The 19,589-nt window shown below is 41.5% G+C and overlaps 1 protein-coding gene across 1 annotated transcript; it reads right to left on the reverse strand.

Annotated features, from left to right (window-relative positions):
* Positions 1 to 7,398: 7,398 nt before the first annotated feature.
* LOC307073748 (P2Y purinoceptor 2-like) lies at positions 7,399 to 17,862 on the reverse strand (the record flags this gene model as incomplete). The annotated part of the gene is made up of 6 exons (XM_079733710.1): positions 17,772 to 17,862; positions 13,317 to 13,447; positions 9,516 to 9,867; positions 9,047 to 9,215; positions 8,203 to 8,539; positions 7,399 to 7,569 (listed from the first exon to the last, which is right to left on the reverse strand). The coding sequence occupies exons 2-6, from the start codon at positions 13,392 to 13,394 to the stop codon at positions 7,399 to 7,401; spliced, it is 1,107 nt and encodes a 368-aa protein (XP_079589836.1). The 5' UTR covers positions 13,395 to 13,447; positions 17,772 to 17,862.
* Between the last annotated feature and the right edge of the window lie 1,727 nt (positions 17,863 to 19,589).

The raw sequence follows: 19,589 nt of genomic DNA on the forward strand, positions 1-19,589 counted from the left end.
TTAAACACTCACCGGCACTTCATTAGTTAGACCTGTGTCATCTAATGCAATCACATACAACAGCTGTGCCACACATACATTTTTAGTTTTTGTTGACATTGTCAGAAAGGTGATTATTATACTTTGTTTATTATTGAGGTTGTAGTGGGTGGTGCTGGAGTGCAATACATTGAAAATTGTTCCTAATATTTTGTCCCCCTCAACGTATGTTAATGGATTGGACAAAAGTATAAGGATGCCGCTCAATATAATGCACTACAATACACCACCATCCACGATGACCTCAATGATAAACAAAGTATAATTATCACATTTCTGACAATGTCAACAAAAACTGAAAATGTATAAGCTAAATAAAAATAGAATTTATGGCACAGCTGTTGTACTGGATTGCATTAGATGGGTGTACCTAATGAAGTGGCTGGTGACTGTCTTTATAATGGAACAGTCTTGTTCCATTATATATAAAAATTATAATGGAACAGTCTTGCATCCTATTCATCTCAGTATGGACTTAAGTTTTGGCTGAATGACAATAGATGAGTCACCAGTTCCTTTTTCTCTTTTCTCATCCCTCTCTCTTTCAGGTTAGTGCAGAGTTTCAGAGGATCACCACACTGAATCTTGAGCCAAAATTCATGGCAATGTTGGACATCTATACACCTAAACTGCTGTCCTTGTTTCAAGCAAAGAAAGGTGCTGCAGGAAAGAGACATCGGGCACAAATGAGTGTTCTACTTCAGGTATTAAAATTTACCCTCCACCAACTCAATTCATACCTTACCTGTAATAATCATAATTCCACCTGTCTCATTCACATTTCTCTCCTTTAAGTTATTACCATCAATAATTACATGTTCATATCCTAATCAAACAACTTATCTTTATCCCCTTTGACTCTCCCTGATTCCTCCTCCTATCCTCCAGCCTTCTTAACAGTTCTTGCTTTTTCTTTCTTAGTTTTCTGTCCCTCAATCTCTCACATCCTCTGTACACCATTTTATATGTTTTGATTCTTGCATCACTACACTCCAACTTCTTCTAATGTAAATGCTATTGAAAGGTTTGACGTTAAAGTTTTTCCAAAAAATCAAAGCTCTGCTTGAATGTGTAGTATTGTATTTTATTAGTTGTTGAAAGACTTTCTGTTCTGCAAAGTGGAATCCCCATTCAACAGACACGTGAGGTTGTCATCTGGGAGAAGATGCCAGTGCCTTGTTAAAGGACTTTGAGGTTAGTATAATACTGTAGTTTTTGTCATTTTTAACAATGTAATCAATGTAATGTAATGGGTGACCATAGAGCTGCTGCAGTACAGTTTGTTTTTTCCTTACCGCACACAAAGAAGAAGCTGCTTTTCATATAGTATAAAGCAGGGGTTCTCAAAGTTTTGACAGCTGAGGGCCAGTTTAGGAACCCAGAATTTGACTGAGGGCCGCCAAAGGAAAAAAATTAGACGGGAGATGCCGTCATCATCCCAGTGGTGAAAAGAAACATTGCACCGTGGACCTCTGGGAGTGAGGTCAAGTGAGGTCTAAATCACGAAACTAAGGTTCATCCTTTCAAAGTAATGTACAGTCGGATTAAAACTAACAAATGTAACAGGATTTAATTGAAAGCTAGAGAGAGTCGACTTTTCTCTTTATATTTATTTATTTTTGTTTATTGTTTATTTATTATTTTTTTAAATTAAATCTGTATGTCATTGCGGGCCGCCAGGAATGTTTCTGCGGGCCGCCATTGGCCCGCGGGCCGCACTTTGAGAACAAATGGTATAAAGCATCTGTGGACATCAGATACTGTACGAGTCACCCACTCAAAAAAATACATCAAATGTTATTTTCTGTGTCCATTTTGTTTGGAGAGAGAAATAAATTATATGGAAGCATTAATTAGTTATTTTGTCTGCTTTTAAAAAGAGATCAAAAACTAATTTGGGACCACCACAGTTCAATTTGTCCACTCTATGTCCTGCTATGCTCTGTTATGTTAGTAGGTGGTATTTGTCTTGTGACATACAGGTTGAAAGTGAGCGCTAAACAGTTTTTTTCTTTACAATGTCTGCAGGATGCTGCTGATGGATCTGCCAGTGTTCAAGTGGAGTTGGCAGAGGAGGTTATGAAGATTTACCTGCTGCAAAACCAAGACGGGTCGGTCGATGTCGGGATTGTGATTGAGGGCAACACTGTCCTCAGCAGTCTTGGGGGATCTTAGCAGAGCCTGCTGCTATCTGTTGGGATTGACCTACGCGTTAGATCTGCGATATCCCAAGAACCTCAAGTGCAGTTTTGAGGTATTCCAGAATGTACTGCTGGAGCTGGATTCCGGAAACCTTTCCAACAAGGTTCAGAAAGTGAAGAATTACCTCTGTATGTAGTTGCTGGCTTCTGTTCAGCAAGATGCTCTCTTAGTGAGGGAATTGTTCATTGGAAAGTCTAAAGTTTAGTTGATGAACTGTTGTCTTAATGTTTACATAACTGTTTCCATTCATAGTTCAATTGCATGTTGGACTTGTATTGTTTGCTTTTGTGGAACTTTAATGTGAAATACCTTAAATAGTTTATAGTTCATTTCAGGAGGATGCAAAATGTTGTTCTTGGTGCATTTTAGAGAAATGCAAAATGTCATTGTTCTTGGTGCATTACAGCCATATGCTGCATTCATCTCAGCCTGATGCTCACATGGACATTGTAACATGCTCACTGGTGAGAGTAAACCATGTTGAAAGTTAAACTAGATAATATGCCAAGAGTAATGCAAGTTGAGATTTCCATTAATGCCAAACAGATTATGTTAAATGGCATTTTATGCATTGTGTGGTGACTTAGATTGAAGGGCCCATGGTTCTAGGTGCATTTCACCCAGGCTTGAGAGACCACTTATCAAGAGTTAAATTCAGCTGTTATTATAGCATGGACATTTTTACATGTCATTTGCAAAGATAAGCTATTCGAATTTAAACTTGATCAGACAAATAAATGTTTAATTAAAATGTTGATGTGTGTAGAACTGCTTTGTTTATTATTTTTGTTTCATATATTGACCTGAAGTACTACTAGATTAAAGAGTAAATACATTTAATAAAAATAAATTAAATGTAACATATTTATTCTGATATTTGATAGTTCAGTATGAATTACATTATGTTAAAAAAAATTAAGTAAGTAGCAGATTGTTTTTGTTAAATAATCTCATTTTCAGTTGCATCTACCATATTCATTTTTTGTGAGTGGTTTGAATTTAGGTTTACTATTGCATACACTTATAATTTTAATTATTTCAACTCTATTTTATATTTCATGGTACTCAATGTGGTTGTTCAGATCTACTTAGATTTTCTAATTACATTTACTTAATTCATGTAAATCTAAATGATTTCACAGTTTTCAAATTTACTCAATATTTTTAGGTGTAAAATGTTACACAGATTAAATTGAGTAGAGTATAGTTAAAGTTTTTAGAGTGAAGGAAGCGATGCAATAGGTGACTGAGGCGAGGACATTAACAAGTAGGCTATAGACCTGGGATCTCTTTTATATCAAAGAGATATAAAACCCTAACCCGAAACCTCAGACCCCCCCCCCCCTCCCTGCCCTCGGGGTCCGAGAGGGACAAGTTTCAGTGTGGGGGTCCCAGTTAGGCCCTAGAATAAGGTGGTCAAGTTTCAGGGTGGTAGGACCTTCCTATCTCACATTCTTTCCACCACATTCTGATCCACCAGGTTCTTGCACACAGCACTTCTGAGAGGCATTGTCCAAAAAACAGTCCATTTTGGATAACCTTTTTCTGTAAAGGCTAGAACTCCAAATCAGATATGTCGTTCTCGGGACCCTGGGGTATGTGCATATACATTTTGGCATCTATCTTGAAAAGGCAGGAAAAGGGGCGTGACCTCCAAAAGTAAGGTAAACGTGCATAGGTTGCAGGGGGTGCACAGGTTAGTTACTACTCGCCATTTTTGGTGGGATGGAGGCGTTAATTTGTGCATTAAGGTGTGTATACACACCTTAATGCACAAATTAACGCCATCTATAGATAGCTGGCCTGTGGACAAGTTTTTGAAGACTTGGGTCAAAAGGTAAAAAGGAGCCGGCACCACGCCCCTTATGAGATAACAAAAAGTGAATGTGAATTATTAAACAGAGGCCTGATTCTAAAATATGCATGTTGGATGGCTAGGATGTAGGTCTGGGAAGAACTTCAGGCCAAAATCTTGCAAGCGAGATCCTCGGTGAGGTGCAACAAGATGGAGAACTTGCTGAGTAATTTCTTCTAGGGCTGGAGTCCCCAAGTTAATAATTGTATGCATCCTTTTGGGGGTTATTGCATTGCCCTGCGAGCTTCAGTAGGGGTTTCAATCCACATGGCACCTTCTCAGGAAGCAGGAGGGGGCCGGAGGGGGCACCAAAAGCCAATTCCCCACACAGTGATATATCATAAAAAAAACGCTTGAAAGCGCAGTTAATTTTTTTTTATTTATGTGCTTGTGCCGCCCCCCACGTGTCATGAAAAACACGATTAATAATATATATATATATATATATATATATATATATATATAAATATGTATGCATATATATATATATATAAATAAATGTATATATAACAAAATAAATAAATATATATAAATATGTATGTGTATATATATATATATATACACATACATATTTATATATAAATATATGAAGAAGTTAATAAATATATATATGTATGTATACATACATATTTATATATATTTATTTACTTTGTTATATTTATTTATTTGTTATATACGGAGACCACCAGACCTCCTCAAGCAATGAAAATGGTATTAAATTCAAGATGGGTGCATGGGCGAGAATAGGGACATAGTGCCATACCGTTAATATGAATTTCATATATATATTAGGGCTGTCCGATTAACGCGTTAATTTCGATTAATTAATCAGAAAAAATAATGCGTTTAATGCAGATTAATCGCGCTTCTATAGTGCCCTTTGACCCGGTGCGTCATTTGCGTTGAAACTAAATGGAGGCAGACGAGAAGACGCTGCTCGGCCCCCGTAAACAGAAAATTCAAGTTTAAATAACTCCCAGACAAACTGTAGATAGGAACACCGTTATCTGCAATCTCTGTAGTAATGAATACTTTTATCACCGGAGTTCATTAACCCTTAAATATCACCTCAACGCAAAACATTTGCTAGCAAGCTCGCAGGTACGAGCTGCCACAGCCCCCGAAGCTGGCGCTACAGCCAGCCTCGTCAAGCCACACTCGACCAGGCGTTCAAGCGAGTGAGATGGAAATGTTATTAATCTGATCTTAAAATGCACCGTATGTTAATGAAAGACATGTATTAAATAAAAAAGACATCGAACTTAAAGTCTATTATGTCTATTATTCATTGAATCACTCATCTGCCATAACGTACTTGAATTAAATGATTTTTCAATACTTTCTCGGAAAAATGTATGTGTGCGATTAATTTAGATTAATTAATCACAGAGCCTGTACTTAATTAGATACATTTTTTTAATCGCTTGACAGCCCTTATATATGGTAATTTCACGGATCCCTGTGAGGCCAGTTTGACTCTGCCGTTAAAACGGGTATCTGTGTGTGCCACCGAATATGAGAGTCATTGACTTGTATTGGTCCAAATTCTGTTGAAATATAACGGACAATTTCATTGATTCCGTGAGACCACCACGGATTTTGAGATAAGACGTGATCGACTCGGTTATTGAGACGGGGATCTGTGTTTGTGCCACATTTACTTGCATTGGAGCAAAATCCGTGGCCATATCACGGAAATTGGAGTGTTTCCGTGAGGATACCAAGGATTTTGAGTTAAGCAACCGTGGTCATTTCACGGATTCCTGGTAGACCAGGCTGCAACAACGACTCATACCCAGCAGATGCTCTGTTCTGTCTCCCCTCTTGGGCAAGGTGTTCACTCGTTTTCCCCGGCTCTACACCTGTTCGACTTGCACACCTGCCATCCATCTCCAGTCATCATCTCTGCCTTACTTAATCCCTGGTTCTTCAGCTACTTATCGCCAGATCGTTGTTTCAGCCACTGTGGTAGAGCCCCAGTCTCGGCACTAGTGAATTTTTGTATTTCTAAATACCTTTTGTGGTCCATGTTTTATCCTGTTCCTAATCTCTGTGTCCTTCTTGCCCATGGATCACCAACTCCCATACCCCCCTGCCATCCACCCTGTGTGCTCATCTGCCTGCCTACCTGCCAGTAGCCCTGCTTGCCTGTCATCCATCCTTTTCTGTCCATCTCCTGTTTGTTCCCTAGTGCTCTTGTCCTCCCTGCAATAAACCTCTGGTTTAATTCAACCTGCGTTGTCTGCGCTTGGGTTCCTCCCGTTCGATCATAACAAAACCAGACAACTCAGCCATAGTTCGCCGTGTTCGTTCAATTCTCTAGTTCCTTTCAGTACTTGACTGACAGACCGTATTTTGACCACTTAAATGTGTTATGATTCTTTTTTTGAATATCTGCAAGTTAAATATATTTCTTGAAATGCCATGTTTGAACTTCAAGGAGGGGAATAGAAACACATTCAGATGACTTTGCTTTCAAAGTATAATGTATAGATAATTCAATGGAATGAATTCAAGGTATTAATATTTCCTTATATAAAATTCAATGGCTTTTCAAATTAAAAAATGTCTGATTTTTTTTGTACGCTGTTTCAGCATGCTGTGCACAGTTACTGTGCACCGTTCTAGCATAGAGCTTTTTCATAGAGAACAAGGCTTTTTACATCGGTCGGAATCTGGTAAAATGTCACAGTGGCGTCATCAACGCTATATATTTGCACATTCTGGAAGGCCGTTTTTAGGTTTCTTATGCTTCTTCATGGTTTTTCGGAAGTCTTGGCCAGCCATGAAGTAGAGCAGTGTTTCCCACAGTTTTTTTCTGGGGACCCTTTTTTTTTAAATTACAAACCATCGCGACTCAATTCACAATAGGCCTTATCTATAAAATCGTGAGAAGAACAAATTTGTCCATAAATTAACATTCCTGGACGTTTTTACTGCCAATTCCGCACCACCTGATATAAGAACTTAAACCAGCCATTTCGAAGAGATAAATCTCAACTTTGTTTTATGCACTTGTTATTGAAACCATAATACACATTAAATACTCGGCCCTTAATGAGACCAAATAAATGCATTTAGGCGGAGTTCACGTCTCCTTGAATTGGCTATCTCATTGTTGTTATTTCCTCTCACAATGTACATTAGCCTTTCAACTAGATTCAATGTTATAAGTACAATTATCAGAACAATACAAACATTCAGCACTATCAAAAACATGCTTCTTGTTGAAAGTTTTTTAAATGCTAAAGTATAAAAAAAAAAATATATATATATATATATATATATATATATTTTTTAGTTCAATTTATTTGGCGACTCAATTCAAATCTCCCGAGACCCACATGTGGGTCGCGAACCAGTCTTTGGGAAAGACTGAAGTAGAGGATGGGGTTGAATAGGCTGTTGGCGCTGGCCATCACCCTGGTCAACACGTAGGCTATGCTGGACCCCTCCAGCAGTTCACAGGTTATCTGATCCAGAGACACAGAAGGAAGATCAAAACAAAACGTGCTTGAACCACTTCATATGAAGGAAAAAAGAGGCGTGGCACTCAGGACAGTGGGAGTTAGTGGCAGGTGTTCTCAATCAGCAATCACCTGCCATCTCGGGAAAACACAGCATTAAACATTAAAGGGTACATATTATGCCACCAGTTGTGAGTGTGATTAGCCTTACAAGCCGTTTCGAAAATCTGTCCCATATGACATCACTAGTGGGCGTGTCCACCTAGATCTGTGCTGGATAGATCTATCTACCCTACCCTGTGGACTGAAGTAAACGTTGCTCATCTATCAAGCACAGATCTAGGTGGACACGCCCACTAGTGATGTAATATGGGGCAGATTTTCTGACACACACTCACACCTGGTGGTATAATATGTCCCTTTTAAAAAAGCCTCTGAACCAGAAGGTTTTTTAACAATAAAACGTGCCACCTACCAAATGTTTCTCTGCAAATCGTTTTATTCTCCTGAAAATCATATAGCTATATCGGTCACTACAACCCAAGCTATTAGAGGTTGCTAACTGTAAAATATACTTTTATTAGATTTCTAATCAATCATGTGTCAGGCATCTGATTAAAGGATGTGTGCATCACTGACCTGCTCTGGGTGCTTATCCCTGAGGTAGCTGAAGGAGTGGAACAGGCTCCTGGTGAGGTGGAAGGGCAGGAAGCAGAACATGAACGTCACCAGCACGATGATGATCATCTTCACCGACTTCTGCTTGGTGCGGTGGGCCGCCCGGAGCCCCTGCTGGCCCTCCCCTGATCTCCAGCTGGGCTCCAGCAACTTGCGCACCATCAGGCCGTAGCACACCATCACCACCATGAAGGGCAGGGCGAACATCACCACAGATATCACACAACTGTAGACCAGGACTTCATAGAAGACCTCAGGGCCCGTGGTGCCGACGCAAAAAAGGCCTTTGCGGGACTTCCTGGTAAACAATAGATGCATTGTGGTTGGATGCAAGTGTAGCTTTCTTGTGCATCAAAAACTACTGCGAGTTGGGTGAGGTAGAATAGTGCTGTGGCTATAGGGTAGGCTACTGCCAGACCAAAAAGGTACTGGGATTGATTCATTCTACCTATGACATCCTTGAGAAAGAGGCTTAACTCTACTGCCGAGATATCTATACATTTGCATTTGCCTGTCCTGCCAAGATTCAGTTGAATTGTTAAATTCCAAATCACAATTGCGTGTCCAGATGTTTTCCGGTTAGCATTTGCTTTCTGTTAGCCACTTCTTCTGACTTGCAGAGTACAGAAGCCCAGCTGGGTAAGACAGGCATCTGCCAATTTAGAGATATCTCTGCAAATCCCTTTAATCAGCTATAACAAGGACACTGGAGGTCGCTTTGGTTAGAAATGTCTCGTCTGCTGAACAACTTACATTTTAACACTCCCTTATGCCGGGCATCGGGGTGTGTGTGTTTATTCCTCACCTGGTGCTGGAGAAGTAGAGAACAGGAGCCTGACCGGAGAGCACACAGGCCCACACGCCGACGGCCACCAGCTTGGCGCGTCGAATGCTGATCCAGCTGAGGGAACGGACCGGGTAGCAGATGCCAATGAAGCGATGCAGACTGATGACGGACAGGAAAATAATGGAGCCTGTAGGCACAGGTGGGGTGTTGACATTGCAGTATCATGCATGTAACCTGATTTACCACGTAATGGTACGTCACTACATTCTGTGCTCCTCATACGAGTTTAACAATTTGAATGTGGTAATGTGTCATCTGTTGCACTTTAGCATATTTCAACACAGCTCTTCTGTGCTGAATTTAGCAAACACTTGGTATGGATGTAAGCTACTATATTAGTTCTTTAAGATGTAGTCATGCAGTCATCATAATACAACAAAGAAACGTAGAAATCCCTAATACAGTTTACTATGAGTGTACAGCCTACCATAGAGGTTGGTGTAGAAGATAAAGCGTACGATTTTGCAGACGGGCTCGCCAAAGGGCCATTCGTTGGCACCCGCGTAGTAGTAGATGAGGAAGGGCAGCATGAAGACGTACAGGAAGTCGCACATGGTCAGGTTGAGCATGTAGATGGTGAACGGGGTCCAGCGCTTTGTGCGGAACGTGATGAAGACTAGTGCCAAGGCGTTCAGGGAGAGGCCGAATAAGAAGAGTAAAGAGTAGATGATGGTCAGCGGCACGTATTTGAAGTCCTCTTTGAAGGGACATGGGTTCAGGCTGGTCTCGTTCGATGCGGCAGACTTGTTGCTAAAATCCATCCTAGATGCTGGGACCCCCTGTAGTGAGAAAAGCCATCATCTCATTTTTAGCCCCCTCAATGTGTTTGTTTGTGTGTGTGTGTGTGTGTGTGTGTGTGTGTGTGTGTGTGTGTGTGTGTGTGTGTGTGTGTGTGTGTGTGTGTGTGTGTGTGTGTGTGTGCGTGCGAGTTAGAATTATCTTAAGGTTGTTACGGACAGGCCATTTCCTTTAGGAGACAAGACTTTATTCAATCCTAGGGCTAGTTGATCTAGGGTCCGAAATTAGTTATTTTGTTATTTTAGACATTTGTTACGGTTGCGGACCGACGCCCCGCCCTCATGGGTAAAATCCTCCGTTTGTCGATGGCCATGCAGATGACTGTGTTTTTCCCCGCATGTGATTTGTTTACCATTATGTTAATTTTGATGTGCCTTTCCCCGGACGTGATTGGTTGCCGCATCAGAAAGCCGAGGATCCGAGGAAGACAAAAGATGGGGGAGCGAACATTCGCGGCAACTTGTCTTGGATTTGCAGCTTTCCATTTAGGTCTTGAAATGCTTATTTTGTACTTTATTGAGGCTCTTGTTAGCTACCTGGGAACTGGGCCAGGGTAAGTTTGTTAGAAGTTATCGAAAACCGACACGCAGTTACACCTTTGTTTAGGAACACTAGGTGCAGGGGTGCTGTTCCACTTGTGTATTTTGGGGAGCTTTTCTTTGGTCATATTCGTTTCTTTGATTTGGATAGCACCCAATGGCCCTTTTCCTTTTGTAGTGTTGCCTCCTCTGTTTGTGTTTAATTGATTAACCCAAGATCCGGGTTAAATAAACAACGTTAAGTTAACCAAAGACATCTGGTTTTATGTTGCCACCCCTTTCCCTAGCGGGGGACGTAACATGGGTTTTTAGTTGTCTCCGGCTTGCTTGATGGGCAATGAAATGTGATTTGACCAGGCGGCGAAATTGTTATGCCTATTCGATTTTAATGAAAGCCCAGCAGGAGAAGGCTTTTCTCTGCCTGCTCCTTCAATTAAGAAGAAGGAGGACAGCACAGCGACGTCAGTTTCTCGTCCGGTCTTTATATCTACCCCCCCCCCCTCCTCCGCAAACAATAGGTATTTGGATGAGAGTGTGCAGCCAAAACTGCTGGGAAAGAGAGTGCTGTTATGTAAGGGATAATGTACAGAACGCCGGTCATTATTGTGATGACGGGGATGGGTTCGTCCCGATAATGGGGTTGATAAATTACCCGACTTGCGGCGTGATAAGAAAGACGTGAATCAGGCAAAAATTCCACTTTCCTTAACAGTGGTCAAGTTCGGTGTGCATAAAAGTACCGAAGGACCAATTGCGAACTACTGCAGCTGCTGATGCCACCTCTCTAAGATAAAGTAGCCGCATCCACCCTAAACCAATCGTATTAAGTGTATACATGTTGATTATAGCGGACTAAAGCACCTCTCCTATTCAGCATAGATTTCTATTCCGATCAGAGAATTGTATTCCGATTGAGGCGCATATGTTATCATTTTTTATTCCGATAGAGCTGCTCTTCCACTTCTAGTCGGATCAGAAGTGTCCATGTAAATGCGGCTATAGGGGGATAATAAATATTTCGTTCTAATGTGTTCAACAAAAAAGTAGACATTTCAGTATTATTGATCTGTAATTTATTTGATTAATTCAAAATTTTGTATGTGATGTATGAAATAACCCATTTAATTGACTACTGCATTTTACAAGTGTGTTACACTGGCAGAGCGTGCACTTATTGAAAAATGCCCTGGGAATGTAAAAATATTCTATGAAACTTAAAACTGGACCATTTATTCATTAGAGTTGGATTTAAACTCAATGCAGGACCACTTTTGGAGTGGATTGGACGAATATAAGAACGAAATGAATTGTTTGGAGTGCCACGGCAGAGCGAATCAAGGAATGGGCGCGGCTAACTTCATATCGGCACAAAGGCAATGCAATGCGCTTTACAAAGGAGAAAGGCGAGAATGTAACCTAGGCCCACCCCTTTAAACACAAATGCTCGTTGGGGATCAATAAAAATAAACCTACAGTTTTTGCCCATAGAAGGCAAATCCGTTAAACATAGGCTGTTGAACAATATTCCGGACCTCGGAGATTATCAGAACCGGTCAGGTGAAATTGATTGAGCCACATAATAACAATAGTCTTATTTGTACATGCCATAGGCCTGCATGCAGTTGTTAGATTGCACGTAACATGTTTGCATATTAAGTTTTATTTTTCTCGACTCTCGAGCATTCTCTCAGCATTCCCATAATTAATGGCCTCGGTGCACAAAGACAGGCGGGGTTACCGACCAGAGGCAGAGTGGCCATCGGGAAGATCGGGAGTTGTCCCGGTTGGCCGGTCCATTTATGTGGGCCGCGGAAGTAATTTGGGCCGTGGGCACGCCCTAGCGGCCGCTGTACCGTAGGTCACGCGAACGAGCATCACCTTCCCCCCCGTCAACAACTCAGCGCGAAGCTGTTACGGTAAGCTCCCGGTATGAAAAACCGCCCCACTCTGCCCCTGTTTCCGACGCTCCTTTTACAGTAGGACAACTTCACAATGAACGTTCAAATAACCCCCAGAGTTCAGTGTCCATCAGTCCCAACATTTAGAAACAAAATCGAAAAGTCCAAGCTTGAATTGGGTCAGTGGTGATTTTGGGAGAGACTGGAGTGATGGGTCGGTCGCAAACGAGCCGGTTCAAAGAGCCGGCTCTTTTATGTGAGCGATGGGAGTCGGCTTCCGGCCGCGAGCCATTCATTTTTTTTTATATATAAAATTTGTGAGGCAGAATGATATGAAGATCTCTGAGCTACGGGTGCTCCGTTCATGCTATGCGTTTGTACAATGACAGAATGTCACCTGCATGTAACCAATCATGTGTGGATAGCAGTGACGGCTAGTGAATTTTATTTTAGGTGGGGCTGAAAGTCTGCAAACCAAACCCCTGTATGGGGGTCTGGGGGCATCCTCCCCCAGAAGATTTTTTTGTGATTTTCACATAGAAACGAAGCACTCTGGTGCATTCTGACAAAATAATAAAGACAAAAACCGCCCGCAACGCGGTTTTAAATGAATTAATTTGCCTTGTAGAATTCAGCAAGATTAAAAGTGTAAATACATCAATAAAAGTTGGGAATTATACACAAGTTAACATTCTCTCTCTGTCTGTGTCTGTATGTGTGTTTGTGAGAAAGTGAGTGAGTGAGAGAGAGAATGTAATTCTAAAATATGCACACTGAAGTCATGATGCCACCATAGGTTTGCAGAGAACTATATACAATATGCACACTGAAGCCATCAGATCGACTAACCCCCGAAATATCCCAGTGTTTTTTGATTTGTCACGTTCATCGTGCCCCCGCATAGCCAATTCAAAGGCACCACATAATGTAATGCAATCAATTAGTTTTGACAAAATGTCAATTTTTGTCAACCCCTTCGTCTTGTCATCTTACCCCTATCCGATGACCCTCGTCCAGCTGTGTAGCGATGCTAATTCTGCCTACCATGGCTAGTTTGACACAGTTGTTCATGTGAATTGTGGATTGTTCATGTTTCTTCAACCTTTCAGACAGATGCTTGAGGTCTGTTACTCCAGTTTCGGTCCAGGCAGAATCAGATGAAGATGATTTGAAAAGTAGACAAGGAAAGCAAAACAGCGCATTTTTAGATCCACATCCAGTTAGCCAAGCCTTTCTGTCAAACCAAGTCCACGTGAAACTCCTTGTGTAGGACTTCTGCTTCTGTTTGGCAGGCTGTGTAATATTAATGTTCTTCGGCCTGTCTGGTCCAAGTTGTTTTATTCTAACTTTTTCAGCGTACGTTCTCTTCACAAATTAGTTTTCTAAAAGCATTTGAACCGGATTAGGGGGTAATTTGTCAATATTGAGCACAGCTGCAACACAACTAGCCTTCTTTCAAACAACTCACGCGAGCAACGCATCTGCGGTAGCGTTGATGTTGCCAGGTAACCAGTTTCTGGGCTCAAATGCCAGCACCCTAAAGCCTTCGTTAAAACTGAATGGCATCAGAATTGATATGGCCACTTTAGAGTGAACGACGGGTTTGGGCGCGTGAACTGGCGACCGTAGAAGTCAAATGAGTCTGTTTAGAGCCCGAATTTCGCCATGAAATGTACAGTGCCAGATATTAATTTAGTAAGCATTCTTAAATACAATTGAATAGTTAAGTAGCCTCAAAATAAAAAATGGAAATTTTATTTTATTTTACTTTTTGCCCTAGCGCCCTCTATAGGCCAGCCGCCACTGGTGGATAGACAAGGATCATTTAAGCAAGGGAATGCGCGTTGCCCTCATTTGCAATGAAAACAATCGGTTACAGCAATTTATTGATATTTGAAAATGTCATTTTTACTTTGGATACTAATAAGATGTATTGAATCATTTAAGTGAATATATAGGCCTATTAAACGAAACCAACGGACGAGCGTGGAGATGTCCGCATGACCGTTCCCACCATGAAGGCGTTGCTTTACACCTGTCCGCAATTCCGCAGCACGCTGTCAGCAAACAAATCGATTTTGGAGCAAATTCACTCAAACAAATATGTTTAGGCTCATTTGAATAGCGTTTGTCTCTGTGTTTAGGTCATGTTTTCGGAGATCTATGAGGTTGAAATCTCTCTCACTCACACACACACACACACACGCGCCCAATCGCTCCATTAATTAGTTATTCAGTGTTTCATGTATTTAAGCTTATTATTATTTTTCTATTGACCAAACTTGTGACAATCTTTTGTTTTTGTGGCTCGGCATCAGCAAGCGAGCGAGTAGGCCTAGTAGACAAAAAGCGCCTTCTTTAAATGGAAAAGCAAGATCGAATGAGCATATGACCTGTAAATATTTTTGACAGCGTTGCGTTTTTTGCTATTCGGCGAATATGCATCTTTTATAGCTTTTGGCGTGAACGTACAGAAACGTGCTAATCAAGGTAGGCGCGTCATTTGATTAAGGTAGCCTACAACGAACAAGGTGTCAACGCACGTTGATTCTGCGATACGGAGAAGTACATTGGTATTTTACTCTGGATTGACTTCCAATACACATTTGCTGCAGTTTCTACATTCGTTCTATATTTGTTGGGTGAGTTTTTGATAACGCAAAGCTTTTCTTATTTAAAGTTCCTGTCATGTATATGGAAATTGGGATCAGTTTCGGTTTCTAGTGTAGAACATAGTCCAACAATTATTTTATGGAAAGGATCTGAATATTAATGAGTGCACGTTAAGATAATGTAAATTAATATATAGACATCCTAAATTAAATACCCTAACGCTTGTCTTCAGAAACGCTTTTCCCCAAAACTGCAGATATCACAGCCTGATAACAAGTTGCGGAATCTCCTACTTTGGAGATAAGAGTACTAATTATCCGAGACTAGTGGCTCTTAAGAGTCTTTGGTGCAAACATTGCGATTGAAAAAGAACCTTGGGTGCAAACAGTGGGAGGGTGCTTGTTCACTTGTCTCGGAGGAAAAGTGCTGTTCTGGTGTTTTCCAGGGGCAGCCGATTCCAATCAACACTAAAATATGTGCCATCCCTAGCCAAAACAAGGTTTCTTAAAGGGGACATATCATACCACCAGGTGTGAGTGTGATTAGCCATTACAAGCAGGTTTGAAAATGTGCAGCATTGTGAAATCACAGGTTGGCGTGTCCATCTATCCGTCACACATCTAGATGGACACGCCCACCTGTGATGTCACAATGCTGCACATTTTGAAAAAGGCTTGTAATGGCTAATCACACTCACACCTGGTGGTATGATATGTCCCCTTTAAGAAAATACACATGCGGCGACTTGTGAGGAGGTAGAGCAGTTGCCTTGTAACCGAAAGGTTGTTAGTTCGATCCCCAGCTTCTCCTAGCTGAGTGTTGATGTGTCCCTGAGCAGGACACTTAACCCTAACTGCTCCTGACGAGCTGGCTGTCGACTTACATCATGGTTTCTCAACGGGGGTGGTACCGCACCCTGGGGAGCGTTCGCACAACCTAGGGGGGCGCTGGGAACGTGATTCCATGGACTGAATGAAAAAATACTAGGCTACCTGAAATAAATAGCCTATTTTCATTTATTGGTTTCTAACCCCTCCGCCGTCTCAGCTACTTCTTACAGTCTATGCACAGTGGAACAGTGGTCATACAGCGCGGTTCGGTCCTGCACACGCCCGGACTCAGCTGTCGTCAATATCTCTATAGTAACGCTGATAAACATAACCCAAGTTAGCGGGTTAACAGTTCAATAACCAACACAACACAATCAAACATGGCCGATAGCAAGAAAAAAATAATTGTTTCATAGCCCGTTTTCCGCCTTCCTCTTGCTGTTGTTCAGTTCCAGCTGCTCTGAGCGTACTCTCCACGAAAAGACCGTTGCATTCCAAATGCAAGATATATAGGCCTAATTAGGCCTCTGCGCGCGATCTGTTTTCGCGGTGCCCGCGTTGCCCAGGCCATTCATTTGTTCGTTCACGGGGCACGGAGGGAGTCGCAGGAGACGCGGGAGTGGTCGGGGTGCCCAAGGTAACGGTGCCCGGGCCGGGGCAGGGGTGCCGCTGCCGGGGCACGACGGGAGACGTGGCGGCCGGGAGGCGCGGGAGTGCCCGCACCGCGGTCACGGGGAATGAATGTTAAATCCAACCATTTCTTCCTCAACTCTTCTTTCTTGGCCAATAGATCTCTCTCTCTCTCTCTCTCTCTCTCTCTCTCTCTCTCTCTCTCTCTCTCTCTCTCTCTCTCTCTCTCTCTCTCTCTCTCTCTCTCTCTCTCTCTCAACCCCCCCCACCCCCTGTCGCTCTGGAAGTTTAAATGGGTTTAAACTTTCAGGACAGTGTTGATAGCCAATCAGAGGTGGGACATTTGCATGTCATGAATATTCAATTATATATTTTTTATTTTTTGCACCAAAACCGACTCAGAGGGCATTCATTGCTATTAGTGACCACCGCAAAATCAATGAAAAACGATGCATTGACACCTTTAAGCAATATAACACGAGTGTGAGTGGGGGGGTGCCGCTGCCAGGGCACGATGGGAGACGTGGTGGCCGGGAGGCGCGGAAGTGCCCGCACCGCGGTCACGGGGAATGAATGTTCAATCCAACCATTTCTTCCTCAACTCTTCTTTCTTGGCCAAAAGATCTCTCTCTCTCTCTCTCTCTCTCTCTCTCTCTCTCTCTCTCTCTCTCTCTCTCTCTCTCTCTCTCTCTCTCTCCCTCTCCCTCTCCCTCTCCCTCTCTCGCTCTCAACTCAGAGGGCATTCATTGCTATTAGTGACCACCGCAAAATCAATGAAAAACGATGCATTGACACATAACACGAGTGTGAGTGTGGGGGGGGGGGGGGGGGGAGGAATGTGTGTATTAACCGATGTAAGTCGCTTTGGATAAAAGCATCTGCTAAATGCCCTAATTGTAATTCTAGTGTCAGTGTGGGGAGTTACCGAATAGGCCTACATTTACCGGCATTATGTAGCCTATTCAGAAAACAAATTATAAGTAGTAACTGTTCCGTTACAGATACAATTTAAATAGGTATTTAGAATAAAGTTACATTGTTGAAATCAATGGATTACATGACGATACTTCTCAGTTTCACAAGTTTATTCGTGCTTTCACACTAACAGCATTTTGCGCACTAAACGAGTTTGCTCCCTTGGTACGGTAGGTTTGCGTTGGTGTGCATGCAACCGCCTCACTTTGATGCGCATCAAATCAGCCGGCCGAGACCTCCCTGAAGAGGTCTCGGTTCGCTTCCAAACGAACCCTGGTGCGGTTCGCTTGAGATGTGAAAACGAACGCACCTCGGTCCGATCCAGTTCTAAAAAGCATACGCCTCTTCGGACGTTACAAGCACCTGCTCAGCCGCAAGCACTACAAAAGGCTCTGCTTACCTGTGCCGGCTGTTGACTGAGAATACAAGGCTCGTCGAGTTCAGTTGTCACAGACACAAGGTAAACGAGCTTGCATTCTGGAGGTGGTTCATGTGGCATCTGTCGAACAGGTTAACAAGCAGTTTACATTGGGAGTGGGGGAATGGTAAATAAGCCACGCCTACATGTTCGAATTTACCCGGGTAAACCTTTGGTCTGTCTTGGCTTTAGAGGAAATGGTAAAGTGTCCATGTTTGTAGTCTTTAACTTTAAAAAAAATCATAAAAACCTTATATGGTGTTAAGGTACAGGTTGGAGGGCTTCGGCTTAGTTCTGATAAAGTGAGTTTATCGTTTTAGAAACCTTAGATGGTGTTGTCCATTATGTTGAGAAGAAAACATTCATAACTGTTTTTAGCTTGAAACATTAGTCAGAAGTAGCATAGAATAAAGTAATTTTGCTCCATCTTTTCGCCACCCTTTCAGACCGCTCGGTACCCAAACCGAGGACCAACGAAAAATACAACTCAGCGTCAAGAAGCCACATTACTATGGAGGCAACATTTTTGCTGGGGCTTGTTTCACACATCTGCCTGTTTTCACAAAGTTTTAGACTTTCTCTGACCGTCCAGACATACAGCAGCCGACTATATATGTTAGATAAACACTACTTTTATGTCGTCTACATGGTTCTAGGTTCTATGTTTTTGTTCAATGAAGCATCGCATATTATACTCGTAGGTACATATTATACAACTGTGTACAGACAGTTCTGTGTAGTCTATGTTCTGTTGAATGTAAATACATTGACCTACTTTGCAAGTAATTCTGGGACTGGAATTTTCCTTCATATCCTTTGTAGCCTACTTTTCTTGCCCGAATGGAGGTGAAATAGTTCTTACGTTGCATTCATAATGGTCAGAAACCCTAAAGGCCATTGCATTTTATATAAGAAAACGTGAACACCTTTGAAAACAAAATAATCTGAATGTGTTTGTTTTGAATTCATCTCTTTGAAATTCAAACATGGTATTTCAAGAAAAAGATGTTTGCAGATATTCAAAACAACATTTATGTTGTTTTGAACACATGTGGTAATACAGTGGTCAAAATACAGTCTGTCCGTCACATAATTAAAGGAAACGGCTTGAGAATTTAACCCAACAATGTGAACATGAAGAACTATGGGTAAGTAGGGGTGTTTAGGGTTTAAAAAAACATCTTAACAAAATAGCTATATGACAACTCTTGGCTTTGGGTGGTTATAACTATTGGCTAAATACTTGATTCAGTAATCAGGTCCACTGGTATTAACCTGTAAACTATCCACTTTTTGTGAAGAATTTACACCTAGATTTCAGTTCCAAATATATCAGCATAATTATACATGAATATATTGTAGTATATTAAAGCAATTCATGCTCAATTGTGGAAATTAATTTCAGAATCTCTTATATTCGTATTACATTTATGCATACAGATTTTTAAACTGTCATTTTATATACCTTATCCACAAATGCCATGTCTACAGTCTTTAGCAAACTCTTACGGTGCTCAATGAAGCATGATGTCTTGGTTCTTCCCGCCGTTCACGTTGTGTAGGCCTACATTTAGCAAACACACACACAAACACACACACACACACACACACGAACACACACACACACACATTGTAGCTGCCAGCAGAAACAGTTGCATACATTTGGTTTATTATAATAATTCTATATTTCATAAAAGAATAGTTTAATAAGAATGACACCACATTTAAATAAATCATTGTATATTTATCTATATTTATTTTATTTTGAAATATGTTTCCAAGCTGACCTGTTTATGCAGT

The sequence above is a fragment of the Pollachius pollachius genome (genome assembly GCF_949987615.1).
Source record: "Pollachius pollachius genome assembly, chromosome: 3".
Lineage (NCBI taxonomy): Eukaryota > Metazoa > Chordata > Actinopteri > Gadiformes > Gadidae > Pollachius > Pollachius pollachius.